General features: G+C 42.2%; 1 protein-coding gene across 2 annotated transcripts in view; it reads right to left on the reverse strand.

Moving 5' to 3' along the window:
• The window catches only part of SCAPER (S-phase cyclin A associated protein in the ER), a 419,051-nt gene that overhangs the window by 279,351 nt on the left and 117,706 nt on the right, over positions 1-21,994 (reverse strand). For both annotated transcript variants that reach the window (XM_069765538.1, XM_069765539.1), the window contains exons 10-16: positions 17,519-17,680; positions 15,531-15,606; positions 14,430-14,547; positions 11,440-11,551; positions 9,773-9,913; positions 8,608-8,763; positions 8,362-8,504 (exon numbers count right to left, since the gene is read on the reverse strand). In XM_069765538.1, coding sequence (XP_069621639.1) covers positions 8,362-8,504; positions 8,608-8,763; positions 9,773-9,913; positions 11,440-11,551; positions 14,430-14,547; positions 15,531-15,606; positions 17,519-17,680 — 908 coding nt within the window. The remainder of the gene's footprint in view (positions 1-8,361; positions 8,505-8,607; positions 8,764-9,772; positions 9,914-11,439; positions 11,552-14,429; positions 14,548-15,530; positions 15,607-17,518; positions 17,681-21,994) is intronic.

Raw genomic sequence — 21,994 nt, forward strand, 5'->3', positions numbered from 1 at the left:
CAATGTGAAAAAGTTCACAGGGCATGAAAACTTTTTCAAGGCTCTGTACCAGATATGATTTATATAGTAATCACAGGAACTCCTAAAAATCTTAAACACATAACAGTATACAAGACACCAATATAAAGCTGAACTTCACCTTTACCAATCCCATGAGGACTGCAATGCCAACACATTCGTTCTTCTGTTCCTTGCTCAAATCTAATGTATAAAGCTGTGTGTGTGTGCACGTGTGCGCCTCCGGGATTGGCATCTGCACCGTCGCAGCTGCAGCCACAAAATTTTGCACAGTTACACGTCTGGACCCCGAGAGCGTCATAGGCTATGTTGTGAGGCAAAATTTTAACCCCGCGCGTTCCAATTCAAACAATTTTGCCTCTATCTACATAATAGAGAAAAAGTGAAAGGAAAAGTGTTGGAGGCAAATTGACAGCTGCCAGATGTGAACAAGGGGGACTTTAAGAATGAGAGCGATGGCGCCAAAGAGTATATACCGTACAGTTGCTAAGGTGGGGCCCCGACATGGGATACTTACCACACACAGGGATATGAACACACACACAAAATGCGCCACACACTACCATGTGCTTTTACACATATACCACCCTCAGCACACATTTTACCACACATACACAAACTCGCCACATAAAGGTCGAAACACAAAAGTCGCCACTCAAAACTCGCCACGCACAAAATTCGCCACATGCAAAACTAGGCTCACGCAAAACTCGCCACACGTGCAAAACTCACCTCATGGAAAACTCGTCACACGCAAAACTTGCACACATGGAAAAATTGCCACATGCAAAAGTTGCCTCACACAAAACTTGCACCTACTCAAAACGCACCACACAAAACTCGCCACGAGCAAAACTCGCTACGCGCAAAACTCACCATGCGCAAAACTTGCTACACACAACTTGCTACAGTAACCTGTCACATTAACTCGACACCTAAAAAGTTGCTACACGCATGTCGCCACACAAAACTCATCTCACAAAAGTCGCTACATGCATGTCGCCACACACAACTTGACATGAAACTCGCGCTAAAACACACACAGGTCTGGTATTATCCTTCAAAAATTGAAATCTGATTAATAAGCAGACAAACTACAAGAGCAACAAATGCACCATATAGGAAATACGGCAGCTGTCAGTCACATGACCTGTCTATAATGTGTATGTGTGAGCTAATATATACTGCCAGGGGGAGGGCTTCCTGTTGGCTGGGGATTTATCAGGCTGCCAATTTAGCTTACAAATACTGAGGTAAAAATACTGACCAAATAACGTGTGAACGCGGTCTAATACACGAGGAGATGACATACAGATATATACTATATACAGGAGCAGATGACACACAGGTATATGCTATATAAGAGGAGATGATATACAGGTATATACTATATAAAAGAGATGATACATAGGTATATAGAGGAGATGACATACAGCAGGTATATACTATATACAGGGGAGATGACATACAGGTATATACTATATACAGGAGATGACATACAGGTATATACTATATACAGGAGGAGTTGACACAGGTATATACTATATACAGGAGGAGATGACACAGGTATATACTATATACAGGAGGAGATGACACAGGTATATACAATATACAGGAGGAGATGACATACAGGTATATACTATATACAGGAGATGACATACAGGTATATACTATATACAGGAGGAGATGACACAGGTATATACTATATACAGGAGGAGATGACACAGGTATATACAATATACAGGAGGAGATGACATACAGCAGGTATATACTATTTACAGGGGAGATGACATACAGGTATATTCTATATACAGGGGAGATGACATACAGGTATATATTATATACAGGAGTTGACATACAGGTGTATACTATATATAAGGGAGATGACATACAGGTATATACTGAGGGGAAAATGAGAGGTGTGAGGTGAAAATGAGAGGTGTGAGGTGAAAATGAGAGGTGTGAGGTGAAAATGAGAGGTGTGAGGTGAAAATAAGAGGTGTGAGGTGAAAATGAGAGGTGTGAGGTGAAAATGAAAAGGTGTGAGTGTAAAATGAGAGGAGTGAGGGAAAATAGTGGAGTTATCGGAAAATGACAGATGTGAGATCGAAATGACAAGTGTTAGGGGGGAATGAGAGGAGTGAGGGGGAAAATGAGAGGAGTGAGGGGGAAAATGAGAGGTGTGAGGGATAAAATGAGAGATGTGAGGGGAAAATGAAAGATGTGAGGGGGAAAATGAGAGGCGTGATGGGAAAATAAGAGAAGTGAGGTGCTATAACTAACCACAGATATTTACTATGCCCAGGCAACGCCAGGCTCTTCAGCTAGTAGATTATATTAAAGGTGAGGCTTTATCACACAAAACCTTGGATTTTCACAATATGAATGGTTCAGGCACATGACATTATAATACAAAGGCTGGCATGGGTCAGGTACCTCCCATGGTGCCATATTAGATATGATGTATTGCTTTATGCTAAGGCAGGCTTGACAGAACTAATTGTGTGCTCTTCTAAGCAAAGAAGCCATGTTTCTTGTAGAGAAAACAGGCAAATCCTTAGAAGTAGAAATTCCCTGGCGAGTACACTGCGAGCAAACAGATTGCATCATGTGTCTATTGAGTGATGGGTAAGTTATTAATCCATAACTCTAAAGCTCTTATACCTAAATCTCCAATGAAGCACTTTTCATCTTGACTTCGCCAAACAAAAATATACACTAAAGTTAAACTGTGCACATGGAAAACCACTACAAATGCTGCTAATGTAATAAATCAATATCGCAGTCATCAGAAACAGTTCAACAATTATTCTACAATTTATAAATTATCTACACTCTGCCTGCAAAATGATTTATGAGCTTGTAAATCAGTGATCTAATGTTATATTTATTGCTAGAAGACGTCACATTTTCCACACAATCCAAACATCGCTCTGAAGGTCTGAGTCCTAATAGTAATCTGGATACCAAAGCGCTCCACACAATACTTCAGTGCGCGGTCACCTTGAAGTGAAACTTCATTGCCAGCAGACGTACATTGGGAGCCATGCAAGCACTTATAGCGTAGTTGTCCTTTTTACACAAAACCTATGTAAAAGCATGGTTCTGTGGCTTTTATGCCTCACAAATTAAATCTGCTTCTAGAGTACATATTAATGTAGTAAACCAGTGTCCAATGGCTGCCTGCCAGTATCCAATGGTTGCCTGCCTACCAGTGTCCAACAGTTGCCTGCCTGCCTGCCAGTGTCCAACGGTTGTCTGCCTGCCAGTGTCCAACGGTTGCCTGCCTGCCAGTGTCCAATGGCTGCCTGCCAGTGTCCAATGGCTGCCTGCCTGTGTCCAATGGCTGCCTGCCTGTGTCCAATGGCTTCCTGCCTGTGTCCAATGGCTTCCTGCCTGTGTCCAATGGCTGCCTGCCTGTGTCCAATGGCTGCCTGCCTGTGTCCAATGGCTGCCTGCCTGTGTCCAATGGCTGCCTGCCTGCCAGTGTCCAACAGTTGCCTGCCTGCCAGTGTCCAACAGTTGCCTGCCTGCCTGCCAGTGTCCAACGGTTGTCTGCCTGCCAGTGTCCAACGGTTGCCTGCCTGCCAGTGTCCAATGGCTGCCTGCCAGTGTCCAGTGGCTGCCTGCCTGTGTCCAATGGCTGCCTGCCTGTGTCCAATGGCTGCCTGCCTGTGTCCAATGGCTGCCTGCCTGTGTCCAATGGCTGCCTGCCTGTGTCCAATGGCTGCCTGCCTGTGTCCAATGGCTGCCTGCCTGCCAGTGTCCAACAGCTGCCTGCCTGCCAGTGCCCAACAGTTGCCTGCCTGCCAGTGTCCAACAGTTGCCAGCCTGCCAGTGTCCAACAGTTGCCAGCCTGCCAGTGTCCAACAGTTGCCAGCCTTCCAGTGTCCAACGGTTGCCTGCCTGCCAGTGTCCAATGGTTGCCTGCCTGCCAGTGTCCAATGGTTGCCTGCCTGCCAGTGTCCAATGGTTGCCTGCCTGCCAGTGTTCAATGGCTGCCTGCCTGCCAGTGTCCAATGGTTGCTTGCCTGCCAGTGTCCAATGGTTGCCTGCCAGCCAGTGTCCAATGGTTGCCTGCCTACCAGTGTCCAATGGGTGCCTGCCTGCCAGTGTCCAATGGCTGCCTGGCAAGTGTTCAATGGGTGCCTGCTCAGGAAACTTTGCATAAATCAACAGTGCAAGATATATTGCAAAGTCAAAAAAATCTTTGTAATACATCTTATCAGAAAAATCTGCTTCTTTCTTTACTTATGGGCCTCTTCCTCGCTCCCTCATCTCACTACTAGTGATGAGAGAGTATACTCGTTACTCGAGATTTCCCGAGCACGCACAGGTGTCCTCCCGAGTATTTTTAGTGCTCGGAGATTTAGTTTTTATCGCCGCAGCTCAATGATTTACATCTGTTAGCCAGCATAAGTACATGTGGGAATTCCCTAGCAACCAGGCAACCCCCACATGTACTCAGCCTGGCTAGCAGATGTAAATCATGCAGCTGCGTCAACTAAAACAGAATCTCCGAGCACTTACAAATACTCGGTAGACTCCCCGAGCATGCTCGGAAAATCTCGAGCAACGAGTATACTCGCTCATCACTACTCACTACCAATTGAGCATTAATCCACTGGTCCTTTATGTTGAAGTCATGTCCCCCTTACAACAGGAAACTTTATAGGGAGTATAATCTCCCTTAATGAAACTCACCCAATGAGATATGCATGACTACAATTAAAGGGAAGTTGATGGAAGTTGATATAGTGCAAATATCACTAATCTAAGGGTTCAGATGGGCTCACTGGGGGACCTGATGGTCTCCGAAGCCAGAGTATCGGGCAACCTACTGGTGTCTGCTCTATTTTAACCTGAAAACTATAGCAGAAAACAAACAGCTCAATGTGCCGCAATACCTGTACATGCCATTAGCCTATCAGAGACCAGCAACAGGGGCCGAAACATGGCAACAGGTGAGAGAAATGGTTTTGTTTTTTGCCATGTAAAGTGTGCCACAGAGTGGGACATTATACTGTATGGAAGCCACAAAGGGGGATATTATACTGAATAAGGTCCAAAATGGGGGTATTATACTGCATGGTTACCACAGAGGACGACATATCACTGTATATACAGTAAGGGGTCAGAATGGGGGGACAGTATACTGTATAGAAGCCACACAAAGAGACATTATACTACAGAGAACAAAGACACAGAAGGGGAAAATCATACTTTATGGGGGCCACAGAGGGGAACAATATACTGTATGAGGGCCACACAGGGAGACATTGTAGTGTATGAGGGACATCATTACTATATTGGGATCAAATTGAGGGATATTATTATTGTATGGGGGCCACAGAGGGTGACATTATTATTATATTGGGGATAGAATGAGGAACATATCACTATACTGGGAACAGAATGGGGGACATTATTCTTTATGGAGGCCAGAATGAGGGACATTATTACTGTATGGTGACTATTGGGGAACATTATTACTGTACAGGGCCACAAGGGAGGACTTTATTAATGCATGGTGCTACAATGGGAACATTTATAATGTCATCATTGTGGCCCCATTCATTAACAATGCCAACCTGTTTCCTCATACATTAATTAATAAATATATGGGGCCAAAAGCTGTACATTACTACTGTTTGGGTGCTATTTGGGAACGGGACTACTGATATGTTAGAGCAAAAAGACAGACATTATTACTGTATGGGGGCACAAAGAGGAATTTTACTATTGTAAGGGGCCACAGAAAAGAACATTGATACTGTGAGGGGATCACACCGTGAGGGGATCACAAAGAGGAACATCACTAATGTAAAATATTTTATTTTTGTGGATATTGTTACTGTGGGGAAAACAAAAAAGAGGTATGCTTATTGTACAGGGCAGCACTGTGGCACTTTCCTTCTTCACATGGCGCAGTGTAGAAGTGGGAAAAAAATAATTGGGAGGGTGCCCTAGAAGCGAATAGCCATAGATGTGTATGCACTACATTCTGTAGATACAAGTAATGCCTGGAAGAAGTGATAGCAATCTGCACTGGATGTAAAAAAAAAAAAAAAAAAAAAAAAGGCAAAAATTAATAACTTCAATTAGAGACCTCATGGATGAGTCACTGGATTTAGCAAAACACTTTCACTATATACTGTCCTATGTATAAATGTCACTGGTGATCACTGGATTTACATGATCACCTACAATATTGGCTTATATACTGTCTACAGAGCTCCTATGTATAACTGTCACTGGATTTACATGAACACTTACACTATGCCTTATATACTGTCTACAGAGCTCCTATGTGTAACTGCCACTGGTGATCACTGGATTTACATGAACACTTACACTATGCGTTATAAATTGTCTAGAGAGCTCCTATGTATGACTGTCAATGGTGATCACTGAATTTACATGAGCACTTACACTGTGCCTTATATACGGTCTATAGAGCTCCTATGTATAACTGTCACTGGTAGTAATATTAGTGTTAGAACTGCGGCTTTAGTTAATGATCAGCATTGGTAATGCAGTGACGCTAATATGCGGTCCTGTCATGTTCAGATAGTACTTGTCCCTTGTATGTGATATTACTGTATGACCACCACTCCATTTATTCCCTATGACGTTGCTGAGTGCCCCGCTAGGCTTTTTTCGACAGCCCCATAGAGAATGAGTGGTGCTGCAGTCAGGGATCCAACATGTCAGGGGATAAAAGTTCCCCATTTTTCCAACTGGTGTGTCCATGTGGTCAGACACCCATCGAACAATAATATGTTTTCACCCGTGAAACCCTTTAATACAACCACCGTAATTGTACATCACAGTTATGGTGTGGGCACCAAGGATGTGCGGAAGCCATCTGTACTTTACCCGTCAACACTCCACTCTAAGGGAATAATGCTGAAAAAATATTTGTTTCTAGTTGCAGTGTGGGCCCCTAAAGTAATTTCTAGCTGTGGACACTATGGCACCCCAGTCTGACACTGCTAGTCTGAGTCTGTGCATCTGTACTAATGACACACCACTAGACTTGAGATGCTCCGTAATACTTAAGAGTGGATCCTAAAGTTTAGACCTATTTAGTTAGGTCACTGGACTAATCTACTGCACTAATAAGTATATGAGCAGCATATTTAAATGCATCCATATAAAAACAATAGTTACTACTTGGGTAAAATAAAATCAAAAACACATGGGCTACTTGCACAGTGAACAAGTCTGTAGAAACCTGTTCACACCACCAAGAAACTTGAAGACACAAAAAGAGCACAGCGAGGTCAAAAATACTCTGTTGTAAAGAAGTCACAGTGAATAAGCAAGTGCTAGTCAAAAAATGAAAAAAGTACAGGGTATTTAGTTAATATGTTTTTTTGCAGAAAAAATGTATATTAAGCTGCTCCACCAATCGCCAAGGTATACCCATAATAGAGCAGTCCTAATGTATATAATCCCTATCTGATGTATTTAAAAACCTGATAATCTGTATAGTACCTGTATAAGCAGGGTTCAGGGAGAAAATATCCATGTGAACAGCTTCAGTGCAAATGGCCCACAGAGGAGTGGTGGACTCCCCAGTCTTGTAGAAACTAGAGAACAGTCCACCACTCCTCTGTGGGCCATTTGCACTGAAGCTGTTCCATCCAGCATGTCCATCCATGTTTTTTCATTTTTTGACTAGCACTTGCTTATTTACTGTGACTTCTTTACAAGAGTATTTTTGACCTCGCTGTGCTCTTTTTGTGTCTTCAAGTTTCTTGGTGGTGTGAACAGGTTTCTACTTGTTCACTGTGCAAGTAGCCCATGTGTTTTTGGTTCTATAATTGTTCTCTTGTTTCTACAAGACTGGGGAGTCCACCACTCCTCTGTGGGCCATTTGCACTGAAGCTGTTCCATCCAGCATGTCCACATGGATATTTTCTCTCTGAACCCTGCTTACACAGGTACTATACAGATGATCAGGTTTTTAAATACATCAGATAGGGATTATATACATTAGATAGGACTGCTCTATATGGGTATACCTTGGCGATTGGTGGAGCAGCCTAATATATTTTTTTTGCAAAAAAACGTATTCACTAAATACCCTGTACTTTTTTCATTTTTTGACTAGCACTTGCTTATTTACTGTGACTTCTTTACAACAGAGTATTTTTGACCTCGCTGTGCTCTTTTTGGGTCTTTAGGTAAAATAAAACCTAAAGATATAAAATAATCATGAATTATAAAAACAACTGTATGTCAGAGAATGTGCAGTGGTGATTTATAAGCTTTCTCCAGGGAGTGAAGATGAAGAGCAATGTTTAGGGTAAGAACACACAGCTCCATTGAACCTACCTGGCTCTTTCCCTGGCTGCATCCTCTCGTGCTCGCTCCTTTTCTTGCCTTTGCATCTCTATTCGAGCTTCTTGCTCTTTCCTCTTCATCAACAGCTCCTCAACACGAGCCTGGCGTTCAGCTTCTAGCACTCGTTTACGTTCCTGAGCATAAAAGGCAGGAATTTTGTGCCAAAAATCAACCACGGTAAACCTGGCCAATTGTAATCTAAGGATGGGAGTTTTCTGTTTTTAAGACCGTTTTTACCTGCACAGCTTCATCACGAGCTTGCTTCTCCTCTTGTCGACGCTGCCGTTCTTCCTGCAGCTCATTGAGTCTCTGCTCATACTCCTTCAGCTTAGCTAGGACATCATGGCGCTTGTTTTGAGCTTCTAATGTATTGATGAAGGCAATTTCATTTACCTGTAAATTTAAGCAAATTCAGAAGTGATACTTAACCTCTAAACAGCCTAAAATGCACAAAAAAACCTATAAATTAAAGGTATCTTGACTTACAAGAAAATATTCAATGTCTTTAATTGTTAGCTCTTTTATGGATAGGACTGATCTGCTCTGGATCTTCGGCAGTTACGGCTGCTCTCTAACTATTCCAATAAGCTGTGATCAGTAACCTTTAGCTGCATTCTGAAATCAATCTCATGTTTCACCATACAGCCACGATATTGCCATTGCTTTACACTCGCCCCTGCTTTACACTGCAGTCTCGCTTGTTCAGACCAACTGACCCATAAGATCACAATGAAGTCAATGTATTACTTTACGGAATAGATGGTAAGAAAGCAATTAAACCACTAAAATAGAGGAGGCACAAACAACGTAGAGGCAGATTCTATAAGCATTTTTCTGCCCGTTTTTTTTTTGTGTGTTAAAGACGCAAATTTGTGAACAACTATATGCGGCTTTTATGCCAGCTAGGCAAACATTTTGAAAAGTGGGTGGAGCTTAGCAAAAAAAAAGGTGTGGCCTTGTGCAGTCCGACAGATTTACTTTAATTTACACTATAGGAGTAAAGTGCATTTTTTTCACGCTTGCAACCAGGCAGCCTAAGGTTGTGCCAAATTCATTCATTGGATTGATCAATTCCTCCCATTCCTATGGTTGTTTATAAAGCTTAAATAAAGCTGATCTCCCAGATCTCTGTAGCTAGGATGGTGGACATGCTAAAATTGAGAATACTCTGTTTAGATTTTAGGTTTAAAGGCGTTAGAAAGCAGCTTTAAATGATCTCATCAGAATCTTGTGGTTTTATGTCGGATGTAGAGGCTTTGGGTCCCCGGATGAACATGCACACCAGTCACTATCCACGCCTCTTATCTAGTGGAGATTGTTCGTTTTGGAGAGTGGAAGCTACATTTGGCTGTTTATCGTGTTATTTTTTGCGACCCGTTACTACCCTGTCCAAAAAGTATACCTTGGCCTCCTCCTCCTGAGCCTTCTTCACTATGGCTTGTAACTGGACTTCCCGCTTAAATTCTGCATGAAGCAGCTTCTCGTCCATCATTTTGCGCCTCTGCTCCAGTAATTCCTCCTTCCACTTTCGCACATCCTTTTCCTAGAACACAAAAATCTCCATCAGAATTTAAAAAAAATGCAAAATTTATATTCAATTAGGGAAAAAAAAGCGGATACAATTACACAGTAAGTAGTTAATGATGAAAAAGGAAACTTAATAATATACAGAAAAATTAGAATATCCGGAGAAAAAGGAGGGAGTAACGGGACCAAAATCATTTACCGAACTGACACAGATAAGCCCGGGGAGAAGACTCCAGCCTATAAGGAGAAAGCTCATGGATCTCAGCCTGATCACGGAGCACAATGCACTGACTGGCCAGGGGGTCTCCCAACCAGACCATGACAGCTTCATGTATTGTTATGAGGCTGTCACCCTCGGGCCAGGAGACCAGCGGCCAGTCCGTGCATGGCGCTCCATGATCGGAACAAGATCTGCCGTCTTCTGCAAATGCCGGAAGAATTGAAAACAGAAATGATCACTGATAAGATAACAGATCCAAAGAGGTAAACCATTTTTAAATACTGTATTTATTAGACTCTAAAAAACATGTTTCTATGAGCCGCACACAGATTTAGACAGCAGAAAATAGGAAAATAATTTTGACATTGCCAGGAATGAAAAAGTTTACTTTTACCACCTAAATGTTGCTAAAGGTCGTTCTGAACAGGCCGCTACAGCCGGAAGACTCTTTAAGCCGTTATTTGGCCGTGAATTGCCATGGTGAATATCAGGACCACACAATCATGATCTCAGGGAGCCGATGGGAAGCCCCCACACTCTGTTAACCATTTATATGATTAACAGCATCAATGTGTTAAAGAGATATGGACGGTGCCAACACTGATCGTGGCTGATGCAGCAAGTTGTCAGCTATAGTGTACCTGTGTGGGGATGCGATTCTCTTATATCTCAGGTCCGTAAATAGACGTATTGGCGGTCATTAAGGGGTTAAAGCTCCTTCCAGGCATGTGACCTGATAGACTCATCAGTGATGCATAGTTCCCTGAGTGATCGGGAAGGACGCTGTGTCAGTGTGTACATCATGAGAACCTGCCTCTGAACTAAAAGATGCAGACACATTTTACCAAGGTTTTTTCTTACTAAAAAGTGCATCTTATATTTTTTTAAAAATACAGTATGTAGCTATGGAGCAAGCAATCAAAATGCCAAGTTATGATTCTGGGAAAACTGTGGTAGCAAAGTAAGCAAACCAGTTTGGCTTAACTCAAAGGTCTTGCTTGATGAATGGCTAGTTTTATGATGGATAAGTGTTATGGAAGTGACAGTAAAACACAGTTCTTGATTCAATGACCTCATGTGTTTCTCCCCGGAAAAGGACAAATCAGGCAAAACAGTAAATGATTTGCGGCCTAGGTGGTGCGATCACATGGAGTGAGAAGTGTAATAAAACCTTTGGTCCTCTAGTCCACATGCAAAAAGCGCATCAAAAGGTCAGATTGCACAAAACAAGGACTGTACTCCAGTCTACACCATGGGCCACACTTCTGCAAAAAAAAAAAATTATCTTTTTTTTTTTTACCTGGAAACAAATCTCTACTCACCCTTTCCAGAAGTTTCTGAACCTTAAGAGCTTTCTCTTCCTGCAGCTTCTCTCTCAGCTGTTGTGCTTTTCGTTGTTTCTCTTCATGCTTCTTTTTGGATTCAGCAATTGTCCTACAAAAAGACAATTGTGATCTATAGCCTGGGAGCGGACTGACGAAAAGCCCCCTACAAAGAATAAATTCCCATCTAGAATGCACAACCACCCCTGACAAATAGATACACACAGTTGCGAAAGTATTCACCTCCTTGGCTTTTTACCTATTTTATCATACTATAACCTGAGTGTTAATATTTTTATAATCCGATTTGCAACAAAATCAGCCCTAAATAGCCTAAGTTGGTGAAGTGAGAAAAATATAGGGATAAATTAAGTGCATGGGATCACATAACTAAAAATTAACATGTATTCACCTCTTTTGCGATGAACCCCTAAAAATTTCTGGTGCAAGCAACTACGGCTACGTTCACATTAGCGTTTTGCGTGTTTGCGTCGGGCGACGCAGCGGCGACGCATGCGTCATGCACCCCTATATTTAACATGGGGGACGCATGGACATGCGTTGTGCTGCATTGTGCGACGCATGCGTTTTTTTTGCCGCAAGCGTCGGGCGCAGAAAACGCAACAAGTTGCATTTTTCTTGCGTCCAAATTTTGGCAAAAAAGGACGCATGCGTCGCAAAACGCAGCGTTTTTTAATGCGTTTTGGTGCGTTTTTATTTGCGTTGTGCGTTGCGTCGCCGACGCAGCGGCGCACAACGCAAATGTGAACGTAGCTTACCTTAATAAATCACATGGTTAGTGATAGGAAGTCCCCTGTGTATAATCTAAGTGTCACATGGTCTATCAGTATATATACATCTTTTCTGAAATGCCACAGAGGCTGCAACACCATTAAGCAAGAGGCAGCACTTACCAAACAATGAAGACCAAGGAGATCTCCAAACAAGTCAGGGGCAAAGTTGTTGAGAAGAACAAGCCAGGGTTGTGTTATAAAAAAATATCCTAATCTCTGATGATTCCCCAGAGCACCATCACATGCATTATCATCAAATGGAAAGAATATGGTACCACAACAAACCTGCCAAGAGGGGGTTGCCCACCAAAACTCTCAGCCCGGGCAAGGAGGGCATTAATCAGAGAGGAAGCACAGAGACCAAAGGTAACCCTGAGGGAACTGCAGAGTTCCCAAGCAGAGACTGGAATATCTGTCCATATGACCACAATAACGCGTACACTCCATTGAGGTGGCCTTTATGGAAGAGTGGGCAGAAAAAAAAACCTTTACTTACACACAAAAATTGTAAGGCTTGTTTTGAGTTTCCCAAAAGACATGTGGGAGACTCCCCAAATGTATGGAGGAAGGTGCTGTGGTCAGTTGAGACCAAGTTTTTGGTCACCAAGGTAAATGCTATGTCTGGCGCCAAACCAACACAGATCATCACCCCAAAAACACCATTTTTGGCAGCAGGGACAGGAAAAATGGTGTGAGTCGAGGGGAAGATGGACGATGCAAAATACAGGGATACTATTGCGCAAAGCCTGTTTCAGTCGGTCAGTGATATGAGGCTGGGACAGACATTCACTTCCAACAAGACAATGACCTAAAGCGACTGCTAAAGCAACACTTGAGTGGTTTAAGGGGAAACGTGTAAATGTTTTGGAGTGGCCTAGTCAAAACCCAGACCTTAATCCAACTGAGAATCTGTGGTCAGACTAGAAGATTGCGGTTCACCAGAGGAAACATCTAACTTGAATGAGCTGGAGCAGTTTTCCTTTGAGGAATGTGCAAAAATGCGAGTGGCAAGATGTGGAAAACTTAGAGACTTATCCAAAGGGACTAGCAGTCATAATTGCAGCAAAAGTAAAAATGAATACTGGCCATGGTGTGAAGAGGTTAAAGACGTATTCCCATCTTAGACATTTATGGCATTTCCAAGGAATATGTTATAAATGTCTAATAGATTGCAAGTCCCATTTCTCTCTTTACAGTGACACAAGATGGGGTCTCCTGGAGCCTGCATAGCATGTCCAGTAAAAAAAAAAAAGACCCTACTGGCTTTGCAACAAAAACTGACCAAGAAGATGCAAATCAACCAAATCATTTCGATAAGAACCCAGAAAGGGGTTCAGCGTGCTGCTTGTGAGCCTGCTGGACATTGAAGAGGAGGCGAGTGTGTTAAGGCTTGTGAGCGACCAACCAAGATGTGAAATGGAGCTGAAAACTGGAGGCCTCTCTCTGAATGGAGTGACTGGGGGGTCAGCTGTACTCCTAGAGAAGAAAAGGAGAATTGAAAGGTGGACAGTCTGCCAGAGTGTGGGGGCTGGAGAGGTTTGGTGCTGACCTGTGTGTGGGTGTATGGTACCTGCTGGGGTATTGGAGGTACACCTGGCAGAGTAATGACTTGCCATATGAGCTGTACTTTCCTGCGGTGTTTACCTCTGTCCCGAAGCATGGCTGCTTTGTGCAAAAGACCCATCGGGGCTTATGGAGCTAAGAAACTTTGCCTTGTCGGACTAAAAACGTTGCCTACCTGACAGAATCCCTAATATGTGTGTACATATATATTTTTACACACACACACACACACACACACACACACTAACAAATAGTAAAGTATGAGGACTTTTGTCTTTCAGTGGCTGGCCTTCAGAGAAGTACTGATATAGCAGTCAAGTGGGCCTTCAGGAAGCCACTAACTGCCATGGCAAACCAATGGCATCCCGCAGACAAGCCATTGGGGAGTCTATGGGGGCATGGAACGCCCCAGAAATAGTATAAAGGAGTTAACTGCAATGATCAGAGCTTCACTTTGCTCCGATCTCTGCTCTTACATGCCGCGTATGGCGTGGAGTCAGCCCCCCAGGACCTGCGCCTGGCATGTGTACATGTATACCGCATGCCAGTAAGGGGTTACAATGTTAGTTATTTTGTAACCGCCAACAGAGAGAACAAATTTTGCGCATCTGGGGTACTGTATAGCAAGCTAACCTTTTTCTGGAAGGTGAAGACAGTTTTTCATGCATATGGATCCCATGGCCAGGTGGCCTAGAGGGTTCTTCCTCTACTATGTCACCCCAAGACGTGTTCTGTCTCCAAGACTCACGCGCTAAAAGATAATCCCATTTAATTAATACATTTGCATCCCATTTATGTCAAAATCTGAATAATACCCTCCCCCAAAATGAAAAAACAAACAAACAAAGGGACTTAAATATGAAAAATGCTCAAAATCAAAGTAAAAATGCATAAAAACATCTTAATAGTTTATTTTTTTCAATAAAAAAGTGAGCAAACAAAACAGAAACCTAAATCAAAAGAATATTTGCTGTGACCGCCCATTGTCTTCAAAACAGCATCAAAAATCAATCTTCCAGGTAGACGTGCACACAGCTTTGAAGGAACACTCGACAGGGAGGTTGTTGCTAACATCTTGGAGAACTAACCACAGATCCTCTATGGATTTAGGTTTCTGTCTCTTCATGTACTCCCTGACAGACTCGTGAGGTGGAGATCGGGGCTCTGTTGGGGCCATATCATCACTTTCAGGACGCCTTGTCGTCCCACTACTATTTGGTGCCCTTTCATTTGTACTATTCTTCAAAATCGCTTTTCTAAAATACTTTCATCATCTGCGCTGCTCCTAAGAGTGCATCTTGTCGTGGGTCACGTAACCGTTTGTTGTCGTGCAGGCACTGCTTCTTGTCTGTTATTTCTGACCGAGGCATTGGAATGGGACAAAATGACAACATTACTGATGGGAGCGAAGTTACCATTCAATGATTGTCAGGGTCACAGATTTCCTAGTCTTCCTCTGCGCTGATGCTTTGGAGAGCCGGCCTCATCAGCTATACCCATTTATATATACCTACATCATAAAGGCACTGATTATGAGAGCAAATCCCCTACGCTGACTATAAAATTTCTTTTTGCAGTAAACCCTTTTTTGAACCCTTAACCATACAGACCGATGGCCACTATTTTGTTTGCCGTGAGCATGAACTTCACATTGATCCACCACATTTCAAAACTACAAAATCCGACAAGAAGCAAGCACAATTCACACATTACGCTGTTTTACTCTTTACATACCTTCATAATCTGCTAAAACCTCATTCCAGTCCATGGACATACCACTGAAGGACATGCTTCCACTGCCCATACTAGCCTAAAACATAGGAAGAAATGTACAGGAATGGAATCAGCTTCATCACTAAACATAGTCTTTTATGAACGGATTACTATCTGCAATGGTTTCTGTGTCATGGTTCATGTGCCCAAAATGCAACTAAAACAGAAAATTCAATCCTTGTGAATTAAAGCTCTGTTCACACCATAGAGTCACGGTTATCATTCGCAAGGAAGTCCTACAGGATTACAGTTACCAGCCGCCTCCATTTCCTATGTGACAAATGAACACAACGTAAAGGGTTTTCCAGAAGTAAAAAAGAAAAACAAAATAAAATAAGCCGCAAATACTATAATATTCCGCTGATCCTGTACAGCACCTGTCAGTCGTGGCCACTGACTACCTGCAGTGGTCACCTGCTGGCGGCTTGTCAACAAAGACTGGCATGGACAACTGGAGCAGCAGGGTTCAATTGGGGGTATACAAGGGGTGTGTAGTGTTTTGTTTTTACATTTGTGAAACCAGACAACCTTTAGGCTATGTGCACATGTAGGAAATGTGGTGCAGAATTTTCTGCACTAAATCTGCATCTCCTGGCAGAATCCGCAGGTGCAGATTTTCTGCAGTTTTTGTTAATAATAAACGAGAAGACACATAAAACTATGGGACATCATATTAATATAAAGTTTCATAGGTATATACATAACCCATAGTATATCACAGGACGTACACGGACAAACTGAAGTCCATAAAGAGAGCACCACAAACACAAATCAGTGTAAAAATGTCCAGAGACTAACACCAAAATCAAATGCAAAAGTTTATTAGTACACAAAAAGACCTACAGACAGGACACATAGTAAAAGAGTGACAGATCCTCCCACAGAAAAAAACGGCGGTGAGGGAGCATGTGGAACAACCCTGGGAGACAACACATGATCATACTCACTAGTAAATAGTAACCATAATACACAGTGGCCGTGTCTCTGATAGCATACCTGAAAATACAGCAGGGTCACACGCGCACTCCCGCCCTCCCCGACGCGCGTTTCGCAGGGTCACACGCGCACTCCCGCCCTCCCCCTGAGGAAGGAAGTTCTTACTTCCGAAACGCGCGTCGGGGAGGGCGGGAGTGCGCGTGTGACCCTGCTGTATTTTCAGGTATGCTATCAGAGACACGGCCACTGTGTATTATGGTTACTATTTACTAGTGAGTACGATCAAGTGTTGTCTCCCAGGGTTGTTCCACATGCTCCCTCACCGCCGTTTTTTTCTGTGGGAGGATCTGTCACTCTTACTATGTGTCCTGTCTGTAGGTCTTTTTGTGTACTAATAAACTTTTGCATTTGATTTTGGTGTTAGTCTCTGGACATTTTTACACTGATTTGTGTTTGTGGTGCTCTATGCAGTTTTTGTTGCAGATTTTGTGCAGTTTTTGTGCAGATTTTACCACTGCAGATTTCTATCATGGAGGAGTGCAGAAAACTGCACAAAAGAAGTGACATGCACTTCTTTGAAATCTGCAGCGCATCTGCGTGGATTTTTCTGCACCATGTGCACAGCTTTTTTTTTTCACGTTGATGTACATTGTACTGTAAATCACAGTGCAGTTCTGCAGCGTTTCTGCGCGGAAAAAAACGCTGCAGATCTGCACTAAATCTGCACTAAATCTGCATCGTGTGCACACAGCCTTAATAAATGTTGGCGTCAGTAAGTGTATTTCTTTTACAAGCAGAATGTATCAAATCCAGGGAGCAGATGTGTAGGACAGCCTGTATTCTGCTTGTACGGGCTGAAGTGTGCGCTCACAAAGATCATCTACTAGCAACACAAATGGATTTTATTTCATCAATCACATCACTTGTACTTATGAGTGAGATGCCACGGCCGAGTAGGATACGGGGTCCCAAAGGTGGAGTATACGATGGATGGAGGATAAAGTAGCACGCACCGAGAAATCGCTCTCATTGTCCATCTCAATGTCATTCTCTTCTGCCGCAATCTCTCTGGTTAATTGCTCCTCTTCTGCTATAGCACTGGCTATGGCCTCCTCGTTGGCTTTCTCCAGACGGTCAGCAAGCTCTTCTTTTTTAGCAAGAACCTCTGCCATAGACTGAGAAAAAAAATAGCACAAACAGTGAAATAAATTAAAACTGTCAAAAAGAAGTAAGGAAGAAATGTACACATCTGCAAGTAAGAAAAACAGCTTTTCTGATTGGAAGGAGACATGTACAAGCTATGGGTTGCCTCCTCTCTTCCAGCAGTAAGGCTGTGCCAGGACTTGGATTTCCTCCTTACCATCAATGAGCACAATGGCTACCACCACCCTTTCCTATACAATTCTGCTTTGATGATGTGCCGCCTATAGAGAAGTCACATCATCTTCCCTATAGAGAAGTCACATCATCTTCCCTATAGACAAGTCACATCATCTTCCCTATAGACAAGTCACATCATCTTCCCTATAGACAAGTCACATCATCTTCCCTATAGACAAGTCACATCATCTTCCCTATAGACAAGTCACATCATCTTCCCTATAGAGAAGTCACATCATCTTCCCTATAGAGAAGTCACATCATCTTCCCTATAGAGAAGTCACATCATCTTCCCTATAGAGAAGTCACATCATCTTCCCTATAGAGAAGTCACATCATCTCCCCTATAGAGAAATCACATCATCTTCCCTATAGAGAAGTCACATCATCTTCCCTGTAGAGAAGTCACATCAATTTCCCTATAGAGAAGTCACATCATCTTCCATACTGTATAGAGAAGTCACATCATCTTCCCTATAGAGAAGTCACATCATCTTCCCTGTAGAGAAGTCACATCAATTTCCCTATAGAGAAGTCACATCATCTTCCATACTGTATAGAGAAGTCACATCATCTTCCCTATAGAGAAGTCACATCTTCCATATAGAGAAGTCATATCATCTTCCCTATAGAGAAGTCACATCATCTTCCATATAGAGAAGTCACATCATCTTACGTATAGAGAGGTCACATCATCTTCCCTATAGAGAAGTCACATCATCTTCCCTATAGAGAAGTCACATCATCTTCTCTATAGAGAAGTCACATCATCTTCTCTATAGAGAAGTCACATCATCTTCCCTATAGAGAAGTCACATCATCTTCCCTGTAGAGAAGTCACATCATCTTCCCTGTAGAGAAGTCACATCATCTTCCCTATAGAGAAGTCACATCATCTTCCATATAGAGAAGTCACATCATCTTCCCTGTAGAGAAGTCACATCATCTTCCCTGTAGAGAAGTCACATCATCTTCCCTATAGAGAAGTCACATCATCTTCCCTGTAGAGAAGTCACATCATCTTCCCTATAGAGAAGTCACATCATCTTCCATACTGTATAGAGAAGTCACATAATCTTCCCTATAGAGAAGTCACATCATCTTCCATATAGAGAAGTCACATCATCTTCTCTATAGAGAAGTCACATCATCTTCCCTGTAGAGAAGTCACATCATCTTCCCTGTAGAGAAGTCACATCATCTTCACTATAGAGAAGTCACATCATCTTCCCTGTAGAGAAGTCATATCATCTTCCCTATAGAGAAGTCACATCATCTTCCATACTGTATAGAGAAGTCACATCATCTTCCCTATAGAGAAGTCACATCATCTTCCCTATAGAGAAGTCACATCTTCCATATAGAGAAGTCATATCATCTTCCCTATAGAGAAGTCACATCATCTTCCCTATAGAGAAGTCACATCATCTTCCCTATAGAGAAGTCACATCATCTTCCCTGTAGAGAAGTCACATCATCTTCCCTGTAGAGAAGTCACATCATCTTCCCTGTAGAGAAGTCACATCATCTTCCATATAGAGAAGTCACATCATCTTCTCTATAGAGAAGTCACATCATCTTCCCTATAGAGAAGTCACATCATCTTCCCTATAGAGAAGTCACATCATCTTCCCTGTAAAGAAGTCACATCATCTTCCCTGTAGAGAAGTCACATCATCTTCCATATAGAGAAGTCACATTATCTTCCATATAGAGAAGTCACATCATCTTCCCTATAGAGAAGTCACATCATCTTCCCTATAGAGAAGTCACATCATCTTCCCTATAGAGAAGTCACATCATCTTCCCTATAGAGAAGTCACATCATCTTCCCTGTAGAGAAGTCACATCATCTTCCATATAGAGAAGTCACATTATCTTCCATATAGAGAAGTCACATCATCTTCCATATAGAGAAGTCACATCATCTTCCCTATAGAGAAGTCACATCATCTTCCCTGTAGAGAAGTCACATCATCTTCCCTATAGAGAAGTCACATCATCTTCCCTATAGAGAAGTCACATCATCTTCCCTGTAGAGAAGTCACATCATCTTCCCTATAGAGAAGTCACATCATCTTCCATACTGTATAGAGAAGTCACATAATCTTCCCTATAGAGAAGTCACATCATCTTCCACATAAAGAAGTCACATCATCTTCCCTATAGAGAAGTCACATCATCTTCCATATAGAGAAGTCACATCATCTTCCCTATAGAGAAGTCACATCATCTTCCATATAGAGAAGTCACATCATCTTCCCTGTAGAGAAGTCACATCATCTTCCCTGTAGAGAAGTCACATCATCTTCCCTGTAGAGAAGTCACATCATCTTCCATATAGAGAAGTCATATCATCTTCCCTATAGAGAAGTCATATCATCTTCCCTATAGAGAAGTCACATCATCTTCTCTATAGAGAAGTCACATCATCTTCCCTGTAGACAAGTCACATCATCTTCCCTATAGAGAAGTCACATCATCTTCCATATAGAGAAGTCACATCATCTTCTCTATAGAGAAGTCACATCATCTTCCCTATAGAGAAGTCACATCTTCTCTATAGAGAAGTCACATCATCTTCCCTGTAGAGAAGTCACATCATCTTCCCTGTAGAGAAGTCACATCATCTTCCCTGTAGAGAAGTCACATCATCTTCCCTATAGAGAAGTCACATCATCTTCCATATAGAGAAGTCACATCATCTTCCCTATAGAGAAGTCACATCATCTTCCCTATAGAGAAGTCATATTATCTTCCATATAGAGAAGTCACATAATCTTCCCTATAGAGAAGTCACATCATCTTCCCTATAGAGAAGTCACATCATCTTCCCTATAGAGAAGTCACATCATCTTCCCTGTAGAGAAGTCACATCATCTTCCCTGTAGAGAAGTCACATCATCTTCCCTGTAGAGAAGTCACATCATCTTCCCTATAGAGAAGTCACATCATCTTCCATATAGAGAAGTCACATCATCTTCTCTATAGAGAAGTCACATCATCTTCCCTATAGAGAAGTCACATCATCTTCCCTATAGAGAAGTCACATCATCTTCCCTGTAGAGAAGTCACATCATCTTCCCTATAGAGAAGTCACATCATCTTCCATACTGTATAGAGAAGTCACATAATCTTCCCTATAGAGAAGTCACATCATCTTCCACATAAAGAAGTCACATCATCTTCCCTATAGAGAAGTCACATCATCTTCCATATAGAGAAGTCACATCATCTTCCCTATAGAGAAGTCACATCATCTTCCCTATAGAGAAGTCACATCATCTTCCATATAGAGAAGTCACATCATCTTCCCTGTAGAGAAGTCACATCATCTTCCCTGTAGAGAAGTCACATCATCTTCCATATAGAGAAGTCACATCATCTTCCATATAGAGAAGTCACATCATCTTCTCTATAGAGAAGTCACATCATCTTCCCTATAGAGAAGTCACATCTTCTCTATAGAGAAGTCACATCATCTTCCCTGTAGAGAAGTCACATCATCTTCCCTGTAGAGAAGTCACATCATCTTCCCTGTAGAGAAGTCACATCATCTTCCCTATAGAGAAGTCACATCATCTTCCATATAGAGAAGTCACATCATCTTCCCTATAGAGAAGTCACATCATCTTCCATATAGAGAAGTCATATTATCTTCCATATAGAGAAGTCACATAATCTTCCCTATAGAGAAGTCACATCATCTTCCCTATAGAGAAGTCACATCATCTTCCCTATAGAGAAGTCACATCATCTTCCCTGTAGAGAAGTCACATCATCTTCCCTGTAGAGAAGTCACATCATCTTCCCTGTAGAGAAGTCACATCATCTTCCCTATAGAGAAGTCACATCATCTTCCATATAGAGAAGTCACATCATCTTCTCTATAGAGAAGTCACATCATCTTCCCTATAGAGAAGTCACATCATCTTCCCTATAGAGAAGTCACATCATCTTCCCTGTAGAGAAGTCACATCATCTTCCCTATAGAGAAGTCACATCATCTTCCATACTGTATAGAGAAGTCACATAATCTTCCCTATAGAGAAGTCACATCATCTTCCACATAAAGAAGTCACATCATCTTCCCTATAGAGAAGTCACAT

The sequence above is a fragment of the Ranitomeya imitator genome, chromosome 4 (assembly GCF_032444005.1).
Source record: "Ranitomeya imitator isolate aRanImi1 chromosome 4, aRanImi1.pri, whole genome shotgun sequence".
NCBI classification, from domain to species: domain Eukaryota; kingdom Metazoa; phylum Chordata; class Amphibia; order Anura; family Dendrobatidae; genus Ranitomeya; species Ranitomeya imitator.